Source organism: Zingiber officinale, chromosome 9B (assembly GCF_018446385.1).
Source record: "Zingiber officinale cultivar Zhangliang chromosome 9B, Zo_v1.1, whole genome shotgun sequence".
Classification (NCBI taxonomy): Eukaryota; Viridiplantae; Streptophyta; class Magnoliopsida; order Zingiberales; family Zingiberaceae; genus Zingiber; species Zingiber officinale.
In genome coordinates this window covers 38530475-38552330 of record NC_056003.1, presented here as the reverse complement: position 1 = coordinate 38552330, position 21856 = coordinate 38530475, and the positions used below count along the sequence as shown (strand labels likewise).

The following is a 21856-nucleotide window of genomic DNA, read 5'->3' as shown; positions in this document are numbered from 1 at the left end:
GAGTTTGCGCATTATCTGTAATTTTGTGAGACAATAACCTATGAAACTTGATTTCAGAGATGGACGAAGCTGAAGAATTTGAAGTGAGCAGGATGCAAGGAGGTGCACAGCAGAAGCTGCAACAGAATTCAGAATTGAATCATGTTATGCTATTAAGTTCTTGAAACCTCTTTGTACTCGAATGCTATAGTGTGCTGCAATTTCATAAATGGTTTCTGAAATTCTGTTCTGAAATCTGCTGCTGATTTCAGAATTGCAGCTTGTTTTAGATTTTGTTGCTGGAAATAATTACATTGAATGTTATGATCCAAGTTGCTTTTCATTTTTCTGATCAATGGGATTTCAAGTGGACATGTTATAAGATGTCATTTACTCTATGCTTAACCTTCCATGATTTGAATTGATGTCACCTGGAGTTGTGAATTCTGAACTGAAGTTCAGTAACCGAGATGGAACTGCATTCTGGATTCAGAAATTCAGAGATCTACAGACCCAACTGTGATACACAAGCTGACAACCTAAGTTGATATTCTTAATAGGATTTTGATACTTTGGTTCTGATTTTGTTGACTGTTGTTGCATCTGATTGACTAGCCATGTTTTTCTGCAGAAATTCAGTTCTGAATTTCAAGTATCAATTTGGTTGTTGAAATTTCAGGATGTAATTTGATTGTTGAAATTTCATTGAGTCAAAATTCATTGAATCCGGGAGAATTCAGTTAGATTGCTTTCAAGTTGTTGCTGATTTTCAGATTCCAGAATCTAAACTCAAATTTTCTGCAACATTTGATTCTATTTCTGCAGATATGGAACTCATGTAAAATTTATTCTGTTTCTATTCTGTTTCTAACCAGAAAACCTTGTTGTTGATGATCCTATCTATTTAAATTCAATGAGAATATGTGTTGGATAACAGATTCAAGAGCTGCTACATTATGAGAAATTTGTACCTGCAATTCACCACAGAAACAGAAGGAGAAATAGAACATATTCTGCAGAATGCAGAATGATAACAAGAAGTGTGCTTGTGTGTGTTTCAAGTAGTTGTGATGTGTTTCATTGTCCGAGACGGCCAAAGTTTAAGTGTGGGGGATTAGTGAGTTCTTTGTTAGTTGATTGATTATTTGAGCTTCCAAATGCTAGAATTTAAGTGGAAAAACAGTGAAGTAAAAAAGATTTTTGGCAAATCAAAAGTATCAAGAGTGGAGATAGAGTATCAAGAATCTTGGATTTTCATTAAATTGAAGGAGAGGTTAGCTTGATATGTTGAATTGTTAAAAACAAATGGTATTCATCTCTTTTTACATCAAAATGGTCAACTCATCAAGTACATTCCTCCAATACTCTCATCTTCTCATTTTCTTCATTGAATACTTTTCTTTTGCCAATTTCATTCATTTTCATTGTTCTTTTTGCTTCCATTTCAATTCTTCATGATAAATTCCTTTTGATTCATGTATGCTATGTTTATAGTGGTGGAGAATTAGAAAATAAGCAAGCTTATGGTAGTGAAATGTTGTGAGTTGCATTGAGTGTTCTCCATACTTATACACATGCTTGAGTGTGAGAGATAGATTAGGTAAATCCCTTGTGAGATTGCAACTTGCTAAATTTTTTCGATTGGATTGAAACTACCATACCTACTGATTATTGTTTGGATTGTATTCATGATTGTTTGTGATCTTTAGATGATCTTAGTTAAATTCTTTTTACTATCTTTTAGATATTGCTAGGGAATTTTCTATGGAGATGATTTTGAGTTTTCTTTACTTGCACGGGACGTTCAAGGCTAAGTATGGGGGATTTGATAACCATGATTTTACTGCATTATTTTGATTCATATATGCATGATTTGATGTTAATTTCATAGGTTAAAATCATGGTTACATCACATTTTGTGCATTGTGTGTATTTTTGGACTTAATTGTAAATTATCTTATTTTTGTGCTATTTGATGCTAATATTTGATTCTTATTTTGTAGGCATCAAAGAATCTTAGATTTGGATCTATTTGGACCGAAATTGGGCTCGAATCAGAGTTAAAAAGAGAAGATCAAGCTTTGGAGCATTATGGGCCGTTCATCAAGAATAGGACAGATCTAGACCATCCGTTGAAGATCTGGCTGATCCAACTTAATGGGGAGTAGATCTAAGCCATTGATGAAGATCCAAAAGTTTTGATCCAGATCTGAGTTCATCCAGCCATTGATCCAGCCGGATTAATCTGGGCCGTTCACTGAAGACTGTGCAGATCTGGGCCATCCAGTGATGATCTGATCGATCCGACCTACGAGAGAGTAGATCCAGACCTTAGATCAACATCAGTACATTCGGATAGGATTTTGGGCAAGCTTTCACCATTGATTTAGCCCGAAACATTATCAGCCATCCGATCAGATTTGAAAGGGTATAAAAGCTTTGAGAAGCTACAGTGTACTCAGCTCGGCGTTGGCTCACGATTTTCCACTGTAGCTTCGTCTTCCTCCGCCGACGCTCCCATCTCCACTTCAGATCCACTTCTCGGCGAGTTTCATTGGCGTTGACACTTCCTTCTACTAGCGTCCGGCTTTCGTATCTGAGCATCGCTTCAAGGTGGTCCTGCGGCGACGATTCTGCTTCGGCGACTCTGTTTCTACCCTGCTCGGCGGTGTTCCTCCGATGCAGTGGCTCCGCTTCACAGTTGTTCACCGGCGGTGGTCCTCCGGTGGTACCTGAAACCTTCCGACGATCTTCGATCAACCATCGACTCCACCACAGCTCAGAGTTTCCAGCACAATAGAATTACAGATTTCTGGAGTTTTGGCAGCTTCAATCTTCGTTAGATTCGCTTGGAGGGGTGTCCGGTGAATCTGGTAAAGGTTGAGTTGAGCGAGATACTGAGATTGTCTCCTCCAATTGCCAAAGTGAGGTTTCACCGAGCTTCCTTGTGTGACGGCAAGGAGAGACTCATTTGAGAAGAGATTTGGAGTTGAGATGGTTTAGGGTTTAATTTTTGCATTCATTTTATTGTTGAAAGATTTAGATTTCAGTTATGCTATTTTGATTCAGTAATCATAGTTCTTCTTAGCTTAATTGTTTTAATTCATGTGTTTTGAGTAATTTAGTTTCAATTGATTTTAAAGTTGTTGTTAATTTTGCTTTAGCTTAGGGTTAAGTATTAGTGAGTAATTTAGTTTTCTGTAGTTTAATTAGCTTTAATTTCAGCAGTAGTGTAGTTTTTTATTTGCTTGCATTTCATTTGCTTAATTTGGATTTAAAGCTTTAAAATCCCCAATTCCATTTTTATATCGAAAACCCCAAAAATAGGAATAAAAGACAATCCTAAATTACATTCTACCGTTGGTTCCTCGGATCGATCCTGGGCTCGTTACTACAACGTTATTGTGAAATTAATGGGTTCAGTGGAAAAATACATTTGTACAATTTGATTAGCGGATGTGACAGATTGACTACATCATCTGTCTGGGCGGGAGGTCTGGGCAAGCGCTCACGCTGGACTTGCCCTACAACTAACTTGGACACCCCACTAATATCTTTGACCTTTTTTTGACTTTGGCTACCACCTCTGCCAGTCTTCTCTATTTTAACCCGTTCTTAGGGGATTCATATTTATCATCGTATCATCACCAATAGATTCTCTAATTTTATTCGAAATTGACTATGAATTAGAGAACTCTAAATCAATATACTCCTAAAAATTACCTTAAATATTATATTTATGTTCTCTACCTGAATTCGAGTATACATTAAGAAGAATGAATTTTTAAATGGATAAAATAAAATTTTACAGAAGACTGACTTTTGAGAGAAATGAAATAAAGAAGGGTATAATGGGAATATACTAAGAGAGACTTATGAGAGCAATGACAGAAAAAGCGGTATAATGGGAATATACTTTGTGATTTTGATATTATATAAGTTAGATGCGGAAAATCGCGAAATGAGAAATCTCATAACCTGCGTGCCCAATTCAATAAAATGTCAAAGTAAAAATGATGTTCAGTTGCTAGATAAGTTCAACTTGTTTTATTAGATTGACTTATTTATTAAAAAGATTAATGAATTTTACTAATTATATTATAAGCAAAGTTATCTTTACTAACCTAAAACTTAATCTTCAAAAGTACCATTTTAAGAAAATATTAATTTTTAAAACATTAAAAAATATATAAAACTTAACACCATTTTTAAAATATTAATGTTTGAAGTTGTCGAAAAGTTCAGATCCAGATTAATTCACCAGGCTTAATTAGATAGTGTTCGAGCATGGCACCTTGGTGTTGTTTGAGGTGATAGAAAAGTTTAGAACCAGAATTCCTCACCAGGCTTCTGCAGGAGTATCGAGATCAGATTTCAGCTCTCATTGCGCCTGCTGCAACTGTATTAGTTCTCGATGAAGTTGAGAGATCAAGAACGAACGCAAGATTAGTCCAAGCATTATTTACCAAATAGTCTAGTTGTAATTTACAATGTATTACAAACACCCAAGCACTAAGCTTCATCGTGGCTCCATGTATAGCTATATAATTTCAGCAACGGTAAATGAATCTTGTTCATAGTTAAAAAGAATTTGGTTCAAAATGAGAAGTGATACTCTGTATATGGGAAAATTTTCACAGTTATACTAGAAAATAAGACTACAGTTTGCTGTACAAGGTTCGTATAGGAAGGGGCTTGACTGAACATTGACACAGACCAGATTACGATATGATTATAAGATTGTTCATGCCAAGTAGTTGTAAATCTGCGGATTGTTCTTGTCCCTCTCCAAGTATTCCCTGTCAATAAGGCTCTCTATCCTCTTCTTCAAGTCCGCGGGCTTTATCGGAAACTTAAGCTATAAGAACAACACAACAGAGTGATCAGAATAAAAGGTGGAAAAAAGAAAAGAATGAGGGAGAGTCGATCAGTTACCTGCTGAAAGAGTTCGGTAATTAGCAGTGTGTGACTAAGTACTTTCCTTGTCTTCATAACACGAACAATAGCTGCATCAACCTGCGAACAAAAACCGAAGCTTGTAATGCAAAGAGTAGATTGCAAGGACCAGTCGATATAGCTTCAGAAATCTCCTACCAACTAACAAGAATATGAAACAAAAAGGATATAGTAAAAACTGTCCAAGTTAATCACAAAACTGAAAGGTTCACCAACGGGAAGATGGAGCTCAAGTTTCATATGCCATGCGAAGGACGTTTTGGTCAGTACAAAGAATTCTTGCAGATTAGAAATTTTTGCAGAAAGTTACACTGAAAACTCCCAATTCCCCTATGCCTTCTGCACCAGTAAAGCGTCTTGAGTCCAAGTTAGTCATGAGAAAGTTTTTCAGTTACCATATTTACAAATGCTGTGTTTTCAAGCATGGCGCTGGGTGTGTCGGCTGGGTCAGTCTAGTGTGAGTTGGGCTGAGTCTGACCAATGGAAATCAGTAGAGGAAATACTGGCTCTCTAGACTAAGCCTTGATGTATATCTTTGGAAATTTATGATAAACATGAATTTTCAAGTGGTTCTTCATGGTGGTCAGAACTTCTTGTCATGGGATGGAGTCATGGTGGTTCCATAAACTGGAAAAGTAGATTAAACTTACTAGAATTATTAAAGCTAAAAGTAATAAAATCATATTTTAATACAAGCAAAATAAAATATTAAAAATTTAGACTATGAGCAAATTAATTGGATTTGGATAATTTTTGAAATGGCCTAATCTTATTTGCAACACGAACATGGAATTCAGATGTGGAGAAAGAAAATAGGGGTGAGTGTGCTACATTGTGCAGCACGTCTATGATTAAATACTCTGAATGAACAGTTTGTCATGCCACAGCCAGAAAGACTCATGTCATATACCCAAGCACTAATGCATTCTCAAATGAACAGCATGAGTGCCGAACCAACTGTTTCTTTTAAAAACATATATTGAAATTATGTTCAGTTTGTGGAACACGATTCACAACAAATGGAATTGACGATACACATGCATGTTTATTGTATGCCTTCTATAGTTATATGCATCTCTCCCAACTTGATATTGATTAACATGTTGAAACTCATTGAGACCACTCCAAGAAGCAACATAATGCACTTTTGCTAGTCCCCACGGGATGCCTAGTTGATTAGAGAGTGGCAGACTTACTACAATGCGGCAAAGAATCAAATTCCTGAGAGCACATACCATCGGGAAAAAAAAAAACCTTCCACCCCCTAACCAACTTAGCGGTCGGTTATAAGCTGACATCGTAATTTACCTTCCTTCACTTAACATGGAGACGGGTTGTGAGGGACACCTGGGGTGAGCATAATCACTTTTTGCGACAATAAATGCACTTTTGCTTCAATTAATGAGCATTTTTATTAAGCATACACAATATCATTGTCAGTCTATACAAATTGGTGCTAGACTAATACATAAATATGACATATTATCTTAAAATTTCTTCTTTCATGGATGATATTATCACATATCATTTGCTTAGCCAAAGTTAAATGGATAGATGATTAGCATATAAAATATACCTGATACTGACGATCTTGGAATACTCTTTCGGTGGTGCTTGTATTCTCCTCCACTGTCTCTTTCATTTGGATTGCATTTACCTGGAAAGAGAATGTCTTAGCTCAATCACTTGAATCCAAAAATTTGTGTAATCTCGCCTTTTACCTTTATACGATATAATGGAGCGGTAAATTCTTCGTTGAACACAAAAGAATCCTCATCTTCAATCTCTCTTCCTTTGGGGGACTGCAGAAAATAAGAGTATTTTGAATAAAAAGATAAGCATTCAACAGCTATATGGGGATAGATTACCTTCTGTAGCACTCGAACTTTGCCACATGCTAATGATTGTAAAGTCCTCCTCAACTCTTTATCATCAATGCCTGTAGCGTCTTTAATGTCTTGAAAATTCAGCTTTTGAGTGTCATTGAAAAGCATGAGAACAACTGCCTGGAAACATGAGAAGTTTAAAAAGAATAATAATATACAGGTACTTAAATCAGCACTGAAAGTAGTAAAAAATCAGACTTACCTGGAACAATGACACTGACAATTCTTTTTTCCCTTTTGGAAATTCTGCTTTCAGAACACAATGGCCTAATGAATTCTGCCACATTAAACGCCTCCCATGGTACTTACTCAAATAGAACTCTTTAAATATGTCCTACGATGTAAACAGTAATTAAAATAATTCACACTTTAGGAATAAGTTAAATAAAATTTGTAGTTGTCACAACCATACCTGATAGACATTCAGCTCATGAGGAAGCCGAATATCCATAGGTGGATATGTGGGCCAATATCTGGAGGAACCAGGAGGAAAAGTATGTTAAACAGAGCTGGCTAGTCCAATTCACAACACATAAATTCTAAAACCTAGATAATTTGATAGACAATTAATTAAATGAATAACACACACCCGGTTGTCAGGACATGAACACTCATTTCAATACCAGTTGGAAGCTTTGTCCTAGCTTGAGATGACTGTTTAAAGGAGTCATTTATTTCTTTTGATAACCCGATGTCCTGTGTAATTATCAGTGTGAAACAATTACTTGCAAAGCCAAAAACCAATGAATGGAATTCCATTAGCAACTTTCTTGACAGCCTCACGTGTGACAAGAAGTTTAATTTAGAACTGCAATAATGATGATGGCATGAAAAATATGTTTACCCAATTTTTTGCCATACAAAATAAATTTAAAAAGAACCTTACTGCTTATTAAAAAAATGGAAGGAATACAAATTCTACGAATAGATCTGAACAGATGGCACATGTACTTATCATACAACTTGGATAGTGCTGTAGAATTCTGAGATGATAAAGGTGATTGGGATTTACAACACATAACTTCATATCATACTAGCGCTTGTTATTCCTATGGTCGAGGAAGATAAATAAAGCATGGCCCCAGAATTAAAGTCACTAAAAATGTAGAAGTCATTCAATCACCATGAAAAATAGCACCAGTATAGCCCTTGACGATAATAGATGATAGATCTATAGCAAAGTTCAAACGGTAGATCCATTCAACAATTATGGTACCTTAAACATTCCCTCGAGTTTATTTGTAAATTGGCTGCCACACTCAGTTTTCAGCTGAAAAAGCAAGAAATTGCATCTTAGAGAAATTGATAAATATAAATCTCAGACGAATTCATGCAACAATCTTTAGAAATACTTTTAATTACTTTTGTGATCATTGACTTCTCAGCATCAATTGATGCACTCTTTCCCAACAATAATCTTTTTGCAAGATCTTTCTTGTAAAATGCCTCAAATACATCTTTCCCCTGAATCAACACATGAAAAAAAACCATACTACTGAGCTTATTCAAATACTTGTGAATAGAGCATATCACTAACATGAACCAAATATGCAAAACTTACTTGTATAAATCTGAATAACACCAAAACTTTGTCGAGTATACCCTCCAACTCTTCTTCAGATGTACCCTTGTTGCCAGCACGGAGCTTCTCATCCACAAACTTGGCAATCAATTCAGCTGGCCTATTCTGTTTTATGACACGGAAGATTAAATGGAACACAATCAACAATCTAAACAAATGGTGAAGGTTCTAAAAGGCATATGCAAAATGCATATATGATCAATTCACTACCTAGCAATTAATAGGTTTCATAATAAAAAATAAAATTCAATCTTCTGATAAAAGTACATAAAATGTCTAAGTTCACATTTCAACATTATTAACATAAGCTAAACATATAAAAGAAACATTTACAATTACAGATATTATTGAATATATTCAACTTAATAGATCTATATAAAAACAAAAACAATACATCAGTGTTCCAAAGATCCCTTTAAATTTTTAAGAGGTACAAACGTATTTTGAGAAAAAGAGGCCACAAAAGGTAATTAAATGAAATAGAGGCCTTAGCATGGCAACAATCAACTTTAGGGGCCTTTTTGGGGAATTGCCCTAAATTAATCTTATCTAGAGTATAACAGATTTTAAAAATTTACTTGATTATGTATTCAGATACAAATGGAAAAGAAGAGGTCTTAATGAAAACCATCTCCTTTAGTTGATCTTTTCTCATTTTTCTTTTGTTTTACACTACTCCCCTATATTCTCACATTTTCCCCAAAATCTGGTCACTGATAGATTGCTCCTGTAAAAATTCTGCATGAGCGAATCTTACAAAGCACACAGTAGTTGCTAAGGTGATATTGACAGTCATATATGGACCCATTATTAGAAGGAAGAAAAGGGGGAGGTAGAACATACTGTCATTACATTGCCAATACTTTCATTCAGTTATTATAATATATATAAAAACAATAGTCCACTCTACAACAATATATTGCCCATATTCAGATTTGATGGCTTCAATAGACTATTAAAACCATAAAGATATTACTTCAGGAATTTTTGTAGCACAAAGTCCACCAGATGAAGCAGGTAAAGCACTAAATAGATTCTGGTTGACTAAATTTCTTTGCTAACATAAAATAAACAAATTGTAGGAAGATTTACTAACACTGAAAACTTTGAACATAGCTTTTCTAATCTTGCACCTAGAAACAACACACATTCTCTATGATACAAAAGACCTCCACATCACTTTAACATGGTCTTTCTTAAACTCTAGAATGCCAAGCAAACCTGCTCCTATTTAGTTACTCAAATTTGTCAAAACTTGATAATACTCACTGAATATTTCATGGACAAGAATGCAAGAAACTGGCATCAAATATATGTGGCATGGTACAAAAAAATGGTTAAAATTGTATTGAGCACAGTTCTCTTTCCTCTTGTTACATACATTAGATTATAAACTACAAGAGTTGGTCAACACTGTTAACTATGAAGGGTGTCTAACTCTAAACGAAGTGTTGCTTCAGAAAACCACAATATTTTGCTGAGAAAAAAAGGAGCTGATGAACAATGCAGAAAGAAAATCATCTGAAGAAAGAAAACAACTCAATAAATTTCACATCCACAGCCATTTTTTGGTCTTTAATGTTGACTCTAACAATCACGAAGTCAAGGAGTATGCAAACCAATTTTTAGCCATTTAAGACATAATCCAAGCAGCATAAAACATCTAGGCATTTCAATCAAAACAGCATGTGTTAGTGGGTTTACCTGACGAAGATTAATCAGATGCTCAAATGAATCCTTTATGGTATTAGAGAAAACTTCATTTTTGAAGAAACTTTCTTCTAGTATCTTGTCCAGAGATGTTTTAAACTCTAAGAGGTAGGAAACGAGATCTTTGTCTTTCTCTTCATCCATGATAACAGCTTGGCCAGTACCACGAATATATGAGCTAAGAGCTTGTTTTATTAACTCGAGAGCATTAACCTTCTGAAATAGGGTATACATTCTCTGAAGGTCATCAATACGGTTTGCTTCCATAAGCATCGTGAATCCCTAGACAATGAGATTATAACAAAATGAGATAGGAAAGATAACTTTGTGATCATCAGACCGAAGGCATGAACCAAGTCACCTTCTCTAGAATTGCAGAAGTATGACGTTCAAGAAGTTGTTTTTCTGCAGTTGCTACAAGGGGCTTCCTTGTAGTAGCATCCAAGTATATCAAACATCTTTCATGCTCCTCATGTAACCTCAACTTTAATTTTGTAACAGAGGGATTAAGAACATAATAAGCAAATCAGACATCCAAACTAGCTAGATAAATTAGACAGGAAGAATAATGGCAGGAAGGATCTCACATCAACATGTTTCAAATAATCTGGAACATCTGACTGTTGCATATATTTCACACCTTCAGATGCATAAAATTCAGAAGTGTCTTGAAGAAATGGTTTCTCAAAGCTATCAGTGTAAATTCCTAGTGCAGTAAACATCTTCAAAAGATGACTCAGGATAGTCCTACCAATAGCTTCACCTTGCCTGCCAAAGAAAACTACTTTCAAATGAAAATAGAAAGACACTAAAGAAACATCCACTTAGTTGAAGTAAGAGAGTGTTCTACGACCATCAGAAACAAGCCTTGTTTGATATCAGTTGTGCTGCCCATAAACAATAATTTTGTTGATTTAAGTCCATTCTTAGACAATCAACCCAAGTAAGTTCATTAGAAAGCTAAAAAACTCCATGTTTGTATATTGTTGTTGGCTATGCAGGCTAGCCCATATTATGCTGTTGACAGTTTAATCCAAAAGCTTTTGTTAACTAAAGTGGAGGTCTAACTGTTCCTTTAATATTTTATATGGTTAACTAGATTAGAAGTAGAGCCCAACTCAATATGTGGAACTAACTCAATTTAACTAGGGAATTATTTGTGAGGCAGGTTGGAGTTCAAACATAGGACCTTTTATGTTTATGTTTGATTTACTAACTACTTATCTTAGTGTCAGAGAGCTGTTGCATAACAATGCTTCCGAAATAAAGAAATCATTATAATGTATTGGATTAAAAAAAAATTATAGTACTAGGTCTCAATTATCAAACATGAAATAATTAATGTAACTGATCATTAATATGGATGACCTTTAATTCTTTATATTGACTTATATCACAGTTAATGTAGAAAATAAAATAATCAATCAAATGATATGATGTGTTAGTCTAACTCATGTAAATACTTTAAAAAATGGTAAAAGAGAAAAAAAAATGAAAGTAACTCAAATAGATATAAATAGAATAATAGTTTAAACTATCCACACTTTCAATTCCTTGTTCGCTTCTCTTGCCCATAACTTGTTGATCAACAAAACAATTCAATAACGAGAAGTATTTTACAAATACTAGTACCTCCTAATGCTGAGACAAAAGCCTTGGAGGTATAAAAGAAATTTGTAATTCTGAGGAGTGAAAGTTAGCTGAATAGGAGTTAAATCAGAGTCAGGAGAGTATGGATTTTAAGGGTACTAGAGTAAATGTGAGAGTAAAATAATTTCTATATGTTTAAAATTGTGATAAATTGAAAGCTTTGATGGATCGTACAAAGCATGGATAACAAGAAACACCAGCCATAACTTAAAAAGAAACAAGAATAACAAAATAGAACATAATTAAACTCTGTGCATTTGGAGATGGATTCAAACTGAAATGGATTTTAAGATTAGTGATTTTGAAGTCAAGGCTTTTCAAATTCCAGAAATTCTGTAACTTTGTAGTTTGGCTTGACTACAAAAATATATTTTGAAGTTATATTTGGTGCAATATGATTCATGTTGTCGAAACTCGAAAGTAATAACTGAGATGTGAAACTCAACACTAATTTGGGAGTAAACTGGCTCAAAAGGAAGATTTTGCAACTTTTAAAGTCAGGTTTACATTCTAAATTCAGGCTCAAAAGGGAGATTCTTTAAAATAATCTCTAAATTCAAGTTTACATTCTTTACAAACATAGGTAGCTTGGTTTAGGCTAAGGTTTATTGTATTATTATATGTCATTATTTAGTTCCCCAGCTAGATAACAAACCAACACTAAGCATGGATCAAAACCAGCCAAGATAAGTTTAGATGGGTTTTACTCTGTTAATTCTCAGTTTATTTACTTTAATAATAATAAACTATAGCAATTAGATACTTGAATTAAGATTAGGCTATGTCATACCATGTCTATGTTCATCACTCGACATGTGTCAAAGTGTGTCGAGACAAATTTAAATGAGTATTACTCATTTAATCACCTTCTACTTAAATTATTTTCTTCAAAATATAAGATTATTGGCTGCACAAGGTGAGACTATCACCTCGGCAACCCCTCCAGGGTGGCCTCCGACTGTCTCGAAGGGAGGTAAATCACCAGAGATTTTGCCCAACAGTAACAGTGCATGCAAGGAAGGGTCGAGGCAACTAGCGGGGCATTCTGCACCTGTTGGGAATCAACCCCAGACCTATTGGCAACAACACTCATGCATGAACCAACTACGCCCACTCGTGTGGGCAAATTAAAAAGATTATTGATTAGATGGTTGAATTACAAATGGATTTTACTCATTTTTACTTCAATGCATTCCAAGATAGATTCAAAAGGTTGGTACTCCTTTGAAGAATAAGTCATTTAACATTTTGGAAAAACAAATTATAGAAATATGGCAAACATTAATATCATTAGTTGGATTTTTTTTGTCAATGGGCACCAACACGTGCCAAAATGTGCCAAGTATTGCTACAGTTTGGTATACCTCGGCATAGGCAGCACAAGATAAATTATGCATGCAATTGGTATTAGAACACAGTAATTTAACTAAGCATGAGTTTCACTTTAAAACATGGTTTGGGCCAAGTATTTTAGCTCCTTTTTGTTTTTAAACTTTTTGGATTATATATTAACTATAGTTAAATTCTGGGTTTGTTTTTCTTTAAAAATAACTAGAAGTTTAAGGAATGAAGTACAGAACCCATCTTGGAATAAACAAATGTTCAAATCAGGTCAAGTCAGCTAGTTTTCACCCTATAGAAGTTGCTGAAAACGAAAATGGGTTCAAGTTGGATTACAAGGATTTTCAATGCAAGGCAAGCAGTGGACCAATTAATTTAGGCCTGTCAATTAGTACACTGTAGCATAATAAAAGTAGCTAAGCTCACAAATGAATTTTTGGCATTTGCAAGGACTGGACTAGGAGCTATTTCGAGTCTCCTAGTTTTCAATTTACAAAATCTGTCGCCTTATCTCGCTAAAAGTGAATTAGTTGCTTAACTAAAACTACAATCTCTCTACAAATCAAATATCAGCTATGCCAAATTGTCCCCCATTATATCTAAAATGAAGATTGATGAGGTAACCATTGTATCCAATACTTTTTTCTGTTTTGTATTTTATTTGTTTTATTTGAATTTAAATATGGTAAACTTCTAGGTGGTCCTTTGGGAAGTTCAAGAGTGTATTTGTTAAAACCTAAATAATTGTTAAGAGAGGATGGACTGAAGATTAATGAGGTAACCATTGTATCCAATACTTTTTTCTGTTTTGTATTTTATTTGTTTTATTTGAATTTAAATATGGTAAACTTCTAGGTGGTATTTTGGGAAGTTCAAGAGTGTATTTGTTAAAACCTAAATAATTATTAAGAGAGGATGGACTAGGTTTTGGTTTGAGTGTTGATTACACGCAACCTGTTAAACGTAAAAGAGATAGTATTTGCGATCATCTCCTTGAGACAACCAAGAGAAACAGAGAGGGCAGGTTTCTTCTCTAGCAATTGAAGATGCTTCAAGTGGATTCTTTGCAGCAACAAAGAATCTCCAGAGAGGATTCTTTTGAGATAGGATCTATGACCCTTCTTTTGATTTCTTAGTGATTCAAGCATTGTAATTGTTAATTTTTGTTCTAACCCATTATTTAGATACTTTTTTAAGAATCTGACAGGTACACATGATGAGAAAGAGGGATTATAGATGAGAGGAGCGTATTTCCAAGGTCTCTAGAGATGGACAAAGAAGAACAATTGAAGAATATAGTTCAACGATCTGACCACACAGGTTGGTTGACAGAACAGTCCACCGATTGGTCAACTAATCAAGATCGGTGAACACAAACAAAGAGAGGAAGAAAAGGAATAGAAAAGCATAAGAGAAAATTTGGCTAGCACCTTGAAGTATTAGTCCAGAGGATTAGCAAAGGTTAATTTGGGCTCGTGAGCAACTCTTGTTGGAGAATAGATGATAAGGTGAGAGAGTCTTTAAGCCATGAGAAGGAACAGAGTCCTTGTAAAAGTCATGATATATCTTCATGCTTTTGGTGATCGATTGTTGCAACAATCCATCTGTTCTTAGAGTACCTTCACTTTTGTGCATGTGTTGTATGACAATACATGAATGGATGAGCTCAGAGTGCTAACTGTGTTAGTTATTACGATTCATGTATTACAATTATGATAGCACTGTTGCATTATAGTTAAATGTCATGAATTAATGGTTATTTAGTTGCTTTTTCTTTTTGTTACTAGTTTCTTAATAGAGTTCATTTACCGAGGAAAAACTGAGAGGCACATTTAATGTACTTAGACGATCAATAAATAAGTTAGGTGATATGAAATTATGACAAATACGCACATTAAATGAGTAAGACCAAAGAAGACTTGGTTAACAATGATAAAATAGGATAATCTTTATTTAAATATAAATGATGATATAGTAAAAGATAGAGTTCAATGGCGTAGGAGGATCCATATAACCCACCCCAGATTGTGGGATAAGACTTGGTTGTTATTGTCTCAACTATTTGGGACAACTACATGGACCTTATCCCTTCATTGAAATCTCGCTCTATATCACCAGTACTAATCAAATCAACTAAATCACTATTCGATAAACAACAATCTTCTTTGCTTTACTTCTATTTCTCTCACATTTTCTACTCTAACTAATTATCCCTCTAACTGTTCAAACTATTGATAGTCTTTCAATATGGTAGACCATACAATAGCAGCCTAAGAAGCACAGAACAATTACCAAGACTCCTAAATCTCTTCTCTAATTCAATTACTCACTCTACTCTCTATCCTAATAATGATATCTTCATCAATATATCTTTGTTGAATAAGTGAACTAAGATATTAACAATTGAATAAGTGAACTAAGATATTAACAATTCTTCCCAAAATTTCATGGTCATCAATTCTTAACTATTCCCTCAATTATTTTCTTATTATTGAATATTTTGTAAATTCAGAATTAGTCCAACTTGCTAATTTGGTCCTAGAATCATGGACTCGCTTCTTTACCTGCAATAGCCGATGGTAATGCAATAACCCTTTGCTATTTTGGATCAAAAATCAAGGTAAGTTTTTAGCAAATCCAAGAAAGTGAAAAATGAATTTTTCTTAACACACCTCTCCTTTTCAATTAACCTCAGAAGTCCTGTGACAACTTTGTGCTCTACCTCCTGAGATGAGGTGAGGTGCTTCCTGAACAGCTGCAAACCCATGTCCCACAATGAGCAGACATTTGGACTTTGCATAACATATGTTCTATCAAGTACTAAAGCAATGCCACGTATGGTCAACATCTGGTTACAGAAGTCCTGCCAGCATTTCTCCACCAGTGACAAAAATACCACCAAATCAGGACTCTGGCCAACCAATGATGACAATGCCATAGAAATGTGCATTTCACATTCCTCCTCTATTCGTTGGTAAAGACTCCCTCCCATCTTATGCAAGCAAAGATTGCTGACAGCCTACAGACAACAGAAATAAATCACATGTCATTCCATCGGAAAAAGGAAATTATAACTATATGCAGAAAACCATACAAAATAATCAGGAAAACCACCTGATAGAGTTTTTCACAGTCACAGGGATCTGGTCTCTTCAAAAATATAGCAGTGATAGCTGACTTCAATGTTGCCCATGTATCCTCCTCAAAGTTAGCGGGAAGTGAGGGTTTGACTGACACACATGAAAACGCAAATGATAGCAAAGCGCTGTTCTGAGAATAATAGCATTAAGAGTTTTTATTAAGAACATTCTAAATCAGTATAAATAATAAAAATTGGCAAAGGCATCCTCCACTGGTACCACAGTAATATGGCTGACACTTGACAGCAAAGGAGTTTGGCCATTATTCAGAGAATAGGCAATTTCTTAGATAATATACCAGTCTCTTAGAGAAGTTGATGGTTGATAAATGACATATATTTCTTGTATTCCTGTTTCTTTGATTGCTTTAGCAAAGGAGAAAAACAGAGAATGTCAAAGGAGAAGCCATACCTCAACTATTTAGGTATCTTCAAATGCCTTGATATGAGAATGTCAAAACTATGACACTACTCAGAAAAGCCATCACATTGAGGGGGGAGAAGAACCACACCTATAATGTAATAGTTTTGAGATTATTCTCTTTTCTTCAATTCTCCAATTTACATATGGTGTTGCCTGACATTTCTATATCAATGTACAATTTATACATTCCTATTAATATAATCTCTTAGCTGACCTCACCTAGTGGAATAAGGCTTCGTTGTTGTTGTTGTTGTTGTTATTAATATAGTCTCTTGACTTTTTAATTAATCATACTCTCAAGTCTCGAGTCTCTTAAAAATATTTACCCTTTATAATTTGCACCAATAATGATATAACATTGATTTTTTACAATATCATATTCTAGTTTAACCCACTAATATGTCGCAGTCTTCTAGCAACAGAAGGATATTTGCAACCTGGCCAGACTTTCAATAAGAAGTTCCACACCTCAAAGATTCTAAATTGAAGGCAATACTAATTTTGATCTATAATTACTAATAGTAGTTTATGTTTATTGTTTTTTTTCTATAGCTTAATGATATGGCCTCTTTCTTTCACTTGAATATTGGCCTACACAAATGTTACAGTTTTCCCTTGTTGAAGTTACAATTTCAAAGGGGCTACAATTTGAAACTTAAAAAAGTGAGGTTATGTTCATGTGTTAATCATAATTTAGTCTTAGAAGAACACAAAACTGACATATGTATTTTTAGGGTAATTAAATAATCTCTTTCTGAAATGATTTCACTTATGATTTTATTGTACCTCGTGCATATGTTTCAGGCACAATATTATGAGCATATATAAGTTCTCTAAATGCTGTAACATATTTGTATCATAGAACTTCAAAATGCACACACTGCGCTTAGAATAACCATATAAACAAAATGCCAAGTATCACATCTGTCACCCTTGTATAAATCTTGACGTATTATGTAATTCACCCATATTACTTGATATGGAACAAGACTCATATAAATGGCACGCCATCATACTTTATGATCAGTGTTGGGAAAGAAGCAAATATGCTACAATAATTTGATATGACAAATGAGAATGACAAAGATGGATATGTGGGCTTATTACAAAAGATAGTAGCAAATTAGTAGAGATAATAAGAAAAAAAAAATATAAAGATCGATGATGGATCGCTCTTGAAAACATTGAGATAAAAGGACATGATTTTCCTAGAGTGACCTGATCACATGATGATGTTCTTCAAAGCTTAAGGATCAAAGAAGGATCTTAGATTCAAACAATAAGGCAATTAGGCTTTAACTCTCAAGAATGAAGAAGATTTAAATGGGACAACTCATGGTTTATAATTTTGTTCAGTGACAATCAGCACTGGACAAACATCTTATTCTGCCTGCACGTGCACATAAAAATTGCCCCAACGTGCACAATAACACAAAGTAACTAACAAAGTAACAAAAATTGTCCCGACGTGCACAATAGCACTGGACTGAAACTTCAACTTGAAACGAGATTTCAAACCTTGGGACAGCCCAATAACACAAAGTAACAAACAAAGAATCAATGGTGACAATTTCCTGCCAAAAACTTAGTGGTAATTGGGTTAATGCCTGGAAGGTCGACAATAGAAGCTATACATCTTCTTAGACAATTAATTGAAAAATATTGGGAGCAAAAACAAGATCTACGCATGGTATTTATAGACTTAGAAAAAACTTATGATAGAGTCCCAAGAGAAATTATATGGAGAATTTTAGAAAAGAGAGAGGTTAGCGTAACATATATTGAACTAATTAAGAATATGTACGAGGATGTAACCACCAGAGTAAAGACTTCAGACGGAGTAACTGAAGCATTTCCAATAAAGATAGAATTACATCAAGGATCAACTCTAAGTCCCTATCATTTTACAATAATTATGAATGAACTCACTGCACACATTTAAGACACAGTACCGTAATGAATGTTATTTGCAAATGATATTATTTTGGTAGATAAAACACGTAAAGAAGTAAATGCTAAACTAGAATCTTGGCAGGAAACACTAGAAGGAAAAGGTTTTAAAGCTTAGTAGATTAAAAACAGAATATATGGAATTTAAGTTTAGCAATATTAGAAGTAATAAGACAATTGTTAAGATAGGAGAGGACGAGTTATCTGGAACCGAGAGATTTAAATATTTAGAATCATTTTTGCAAAACGATGGAGGGATTGAAAGAGATGTCTTACATAGAATACAAGCAGGATGATTGAAATGGAGGGGAGCGTCGAGTATTTTATGTGACCGTAAAATACCTCTTAAATTTAAAGGTAAGTTCTATAAAACCACAGTTAGACTTGCTATGTTATATGAAGTTGAATGTTGGGCTATGACTCAAGCACATGAGCAGAAGATGAGAGTTGCAGAGATGAGGATTTTAAGGTGGATATGTGGACATACGAGGATGGACAAAATAAGAAATGAGAGTATTAGAGAGAAAGTCAGAGTTGCATTTATTGAGGAAAAACTCCGAGAGACACGTTTAAGATGGTACGGACATGTACTTAGATGACCAATAAATGCATGTGAAACTATGATAAACATGCATATCAAATGAGGAAGAGGAAGACCAAAAAAGACTTGGTTAGCAACAATAAAACAAGATAAAATTTATTTAAATATAGATGATGATATAGTCGGAGATAGAGCTCAATGGTGTAAAAGAATTCATACAGCCGACCCCACCTAGTGGGAAAATGTTTGGTTGCTGTTGTTGTTGTTGTAAGCAATGCTTTACGATCTTCAGATATTGTCCAAGTCTCCAAACATGATTTCCCATGTCTTACAAGTATACCCTAAGCACAACTCAAGCAGGAACTATTAGTTTCCCTTAGTTTTCATCAAGACCAAAGATCAAGACATTAACACCTGGGTCTAACACATTGCATTGCCACTACAAAGAAGTACCATATCACAGGCCCAACCCCTCTTTTTCAAAGCAAATAGTCTAGGATTTACACAAACAAAGCATTAGACAACAGTCTCACATGTGATACATAAGACTGTTTTGAGGCTTCTGGAAAATAGGATCAGGAACACCAGATCATGTTGGTAGAAAGCCTAATAGGTAATTTTGAAAGAGCACCGGCCTGGTATGTCCGCTGATTACCTAGCAGGGTCGACTGAAGATATTAGGGTCAGCATTGCATAGTGAATCAATTAGGCTTCACATCTCCAATAGCCACCTAGGCTTTGCATGTGAATGGGTGATGATAATGAGAATTTCAATGTAATTACATGATGAATTAGTTGAAATTGCCAATAGATGAGTAGTTGGTTGTACGCTAGAATTCAAGTCCTAGAAACCGGTCAAAGCCTACCAAAAGAGATATCAAGCTAAATATAGACCCAAAAAAAAAAATCGCATACTTTTGAATGACTTGATGACTAACTTCTTGGTAGTCGGCGGCTGGAGAGGTGTAGCCTTTTTCCTGGATAGATTCGCAGCAACCCCCGTCATAGCAGCAGGGGCTGGAGACCCAGGCTTCAGCTCCTCCTGTTCGATGATCATCGTGTCGTCCTCCTCCGCAGGCCGCGGAGGCACGTCGGTGTCGAAGCGGCGTTGCAGGCCGTTCTTCTCCTGGTCCAAGGAGCAGGCATCGACCGGCTGGGATTTGGCTTTCTTCATAGGGTCAGAGCAGTCCGTGGAAACCGGGGTGGCGCTGCAGGAGGCTCCGCTGCTTTGGTTGCTGTTCCTGGTGGTTCCGGCCCCGCCGCCGCCGCCGCTGCTTCTGCTGCCGGAGAAGGCCCTCTTCTGCTGAGTCATCAATTGATCTCATGCGGAGAAGAGCATGGCGGAGGCCACGGCGATTGGGGGAGATTGAGACGGAGGAGAAGGGGAAGCGAGGGCCTGCGCGAGGAGGAAGAGAAGGCGAAGGCGAGAGCAAGGGAAAAAGGAGTGTTCTTATTCGATCCCCTTCTCTGGAATGGGGATTTGGTGGCCTGGAAACGGGTCAAGAGATTCGGATTAGACCGGGTCGAACAACTTGGTTCGGCCCGGCGATCTCTGGATCTATTAGTCCGGTCAAAGTTCGAAATGAATATATGCGTTCATTAATTTGGTTCTTAATACTTTAAGGTTCCTTTTATTTAATAAAAAATATATTTTTTAAAACAGTTTGGTATGATAAAAAATATTATTACAATTTTTTATTTAATAAAAATATCTTTTATCTTAGACATCTCTATTGTAAAATATTTATCCATACTCAAAATTAATAGATAATTATAACTATCATAATCTTCTCAGCCAATTACAAACAAATATAAAAATCAAGAGTCAAATGGTGCAGCGGTTAGCTCATATCAAATGGTATTGGATCGGATTGAAAAAATATATATATAAAAAGATCCTAATCCAAATTTCATTCAAATCTAAATAAAATTTGAAATCCTTAAATTAAATTCAAACCCGACCAACAGTGGGACCCAAATAATTGAATTAAAAAAAATTAGACTTTTCTTATAATTCTTTATTTTTATCTCAATATTTTATTATTAATACGATATTGATATATATCTAAAAGATCATAATTTTTAAAATAAAATTTAATTTAATAAAAAAAATCATTAAAATCTAAATTCTGATCCACCTAGGTCAATCAAAATCCGATTAAAAAATCTCCAATCCAACCTAAATCAACTCAAATCTGTAAACTCCCAACTCGAACCTAATTTTTTTCGAATTGACTCGGGTTAAGTCGTCAAGTCATATTTATATTTGACACTATCACCTCTAAGTGGTTAACCAAACATTTAAGCTATGACATATTGATGAAATTTCCCTCCAATGTGATAATAACTCTAAGAACATTGGTCACTTGGATGAGTCTTCATAAGCGCTTCCGATTTATTCTAATGACCGGTAAAAATTTTCTATAGGATCAAGCAAATATTTAAAAATCAAATACCAATTCCGATAAATTAACTAATAATTTTTTTTAATGGACAATTAACCTAAAACAACTAGATTGACGGACTATTCATCATAAACACTTTATCTTAATGATTAACTAATAGAAAACTTTCGTAAAATTAAATCAATCATCCCAAGATTAATCAGCACAAAAGCAGGATACTTGCTGCCAACTTTTAAAAAAAAAAAAAAACCTAACATTCCTCTATCTATTATGACTTTAAACATGAAAATTTA

The 21856-nt window shown here is 34.9% G+C and overlaps 1 protein-coding gene across 1 annotated transcript; it reads right to left on the bottom strand.

Moving 5' to 3' along the window:
• Nucleotides 1–4516: 4516 nt before the first annotated feature.
• Nucleotides 4517–20637, bottom strand: LOC122022705 (cullin-4-like). The gene is made up of 17 exons (XM_042580774.1): nucleotides 20074–20637; nucleotides 16219–16334; nucleotides 15777–16123; nucleotides 10701–10881; nucleotides 10475–10597; nucleotides 10108–10395; nucleotides 8383–8508; nucleotides 8184–8285; nucleotides 8038–8091; nucleotides 7411–7517; nucleotides 7234–7294; nucleotides 7024–7155; nucleotides 6804–6941; nucleotides 6657–6737; nucleotides 6512–6592; nucleotides 4915–4995; nucleotides 4517–4837 (listed from the first exon to the last, which is right to left on the bottom strand). Exons 1-17 carry the CDS (start codon nucleotides 20468–20470, stop codon nucleotides 4724–4726), a joined length of 2529 nt encoding a protein of 842 aa, XP_042436708.1. The 5' UTR covers nucleotides 20471–20637; the 3' UTR covers nucleotides 4517–4723.
• Between the last annotated feature and the right edge of the window lie 1219 nt (nucleotides 20638–21856).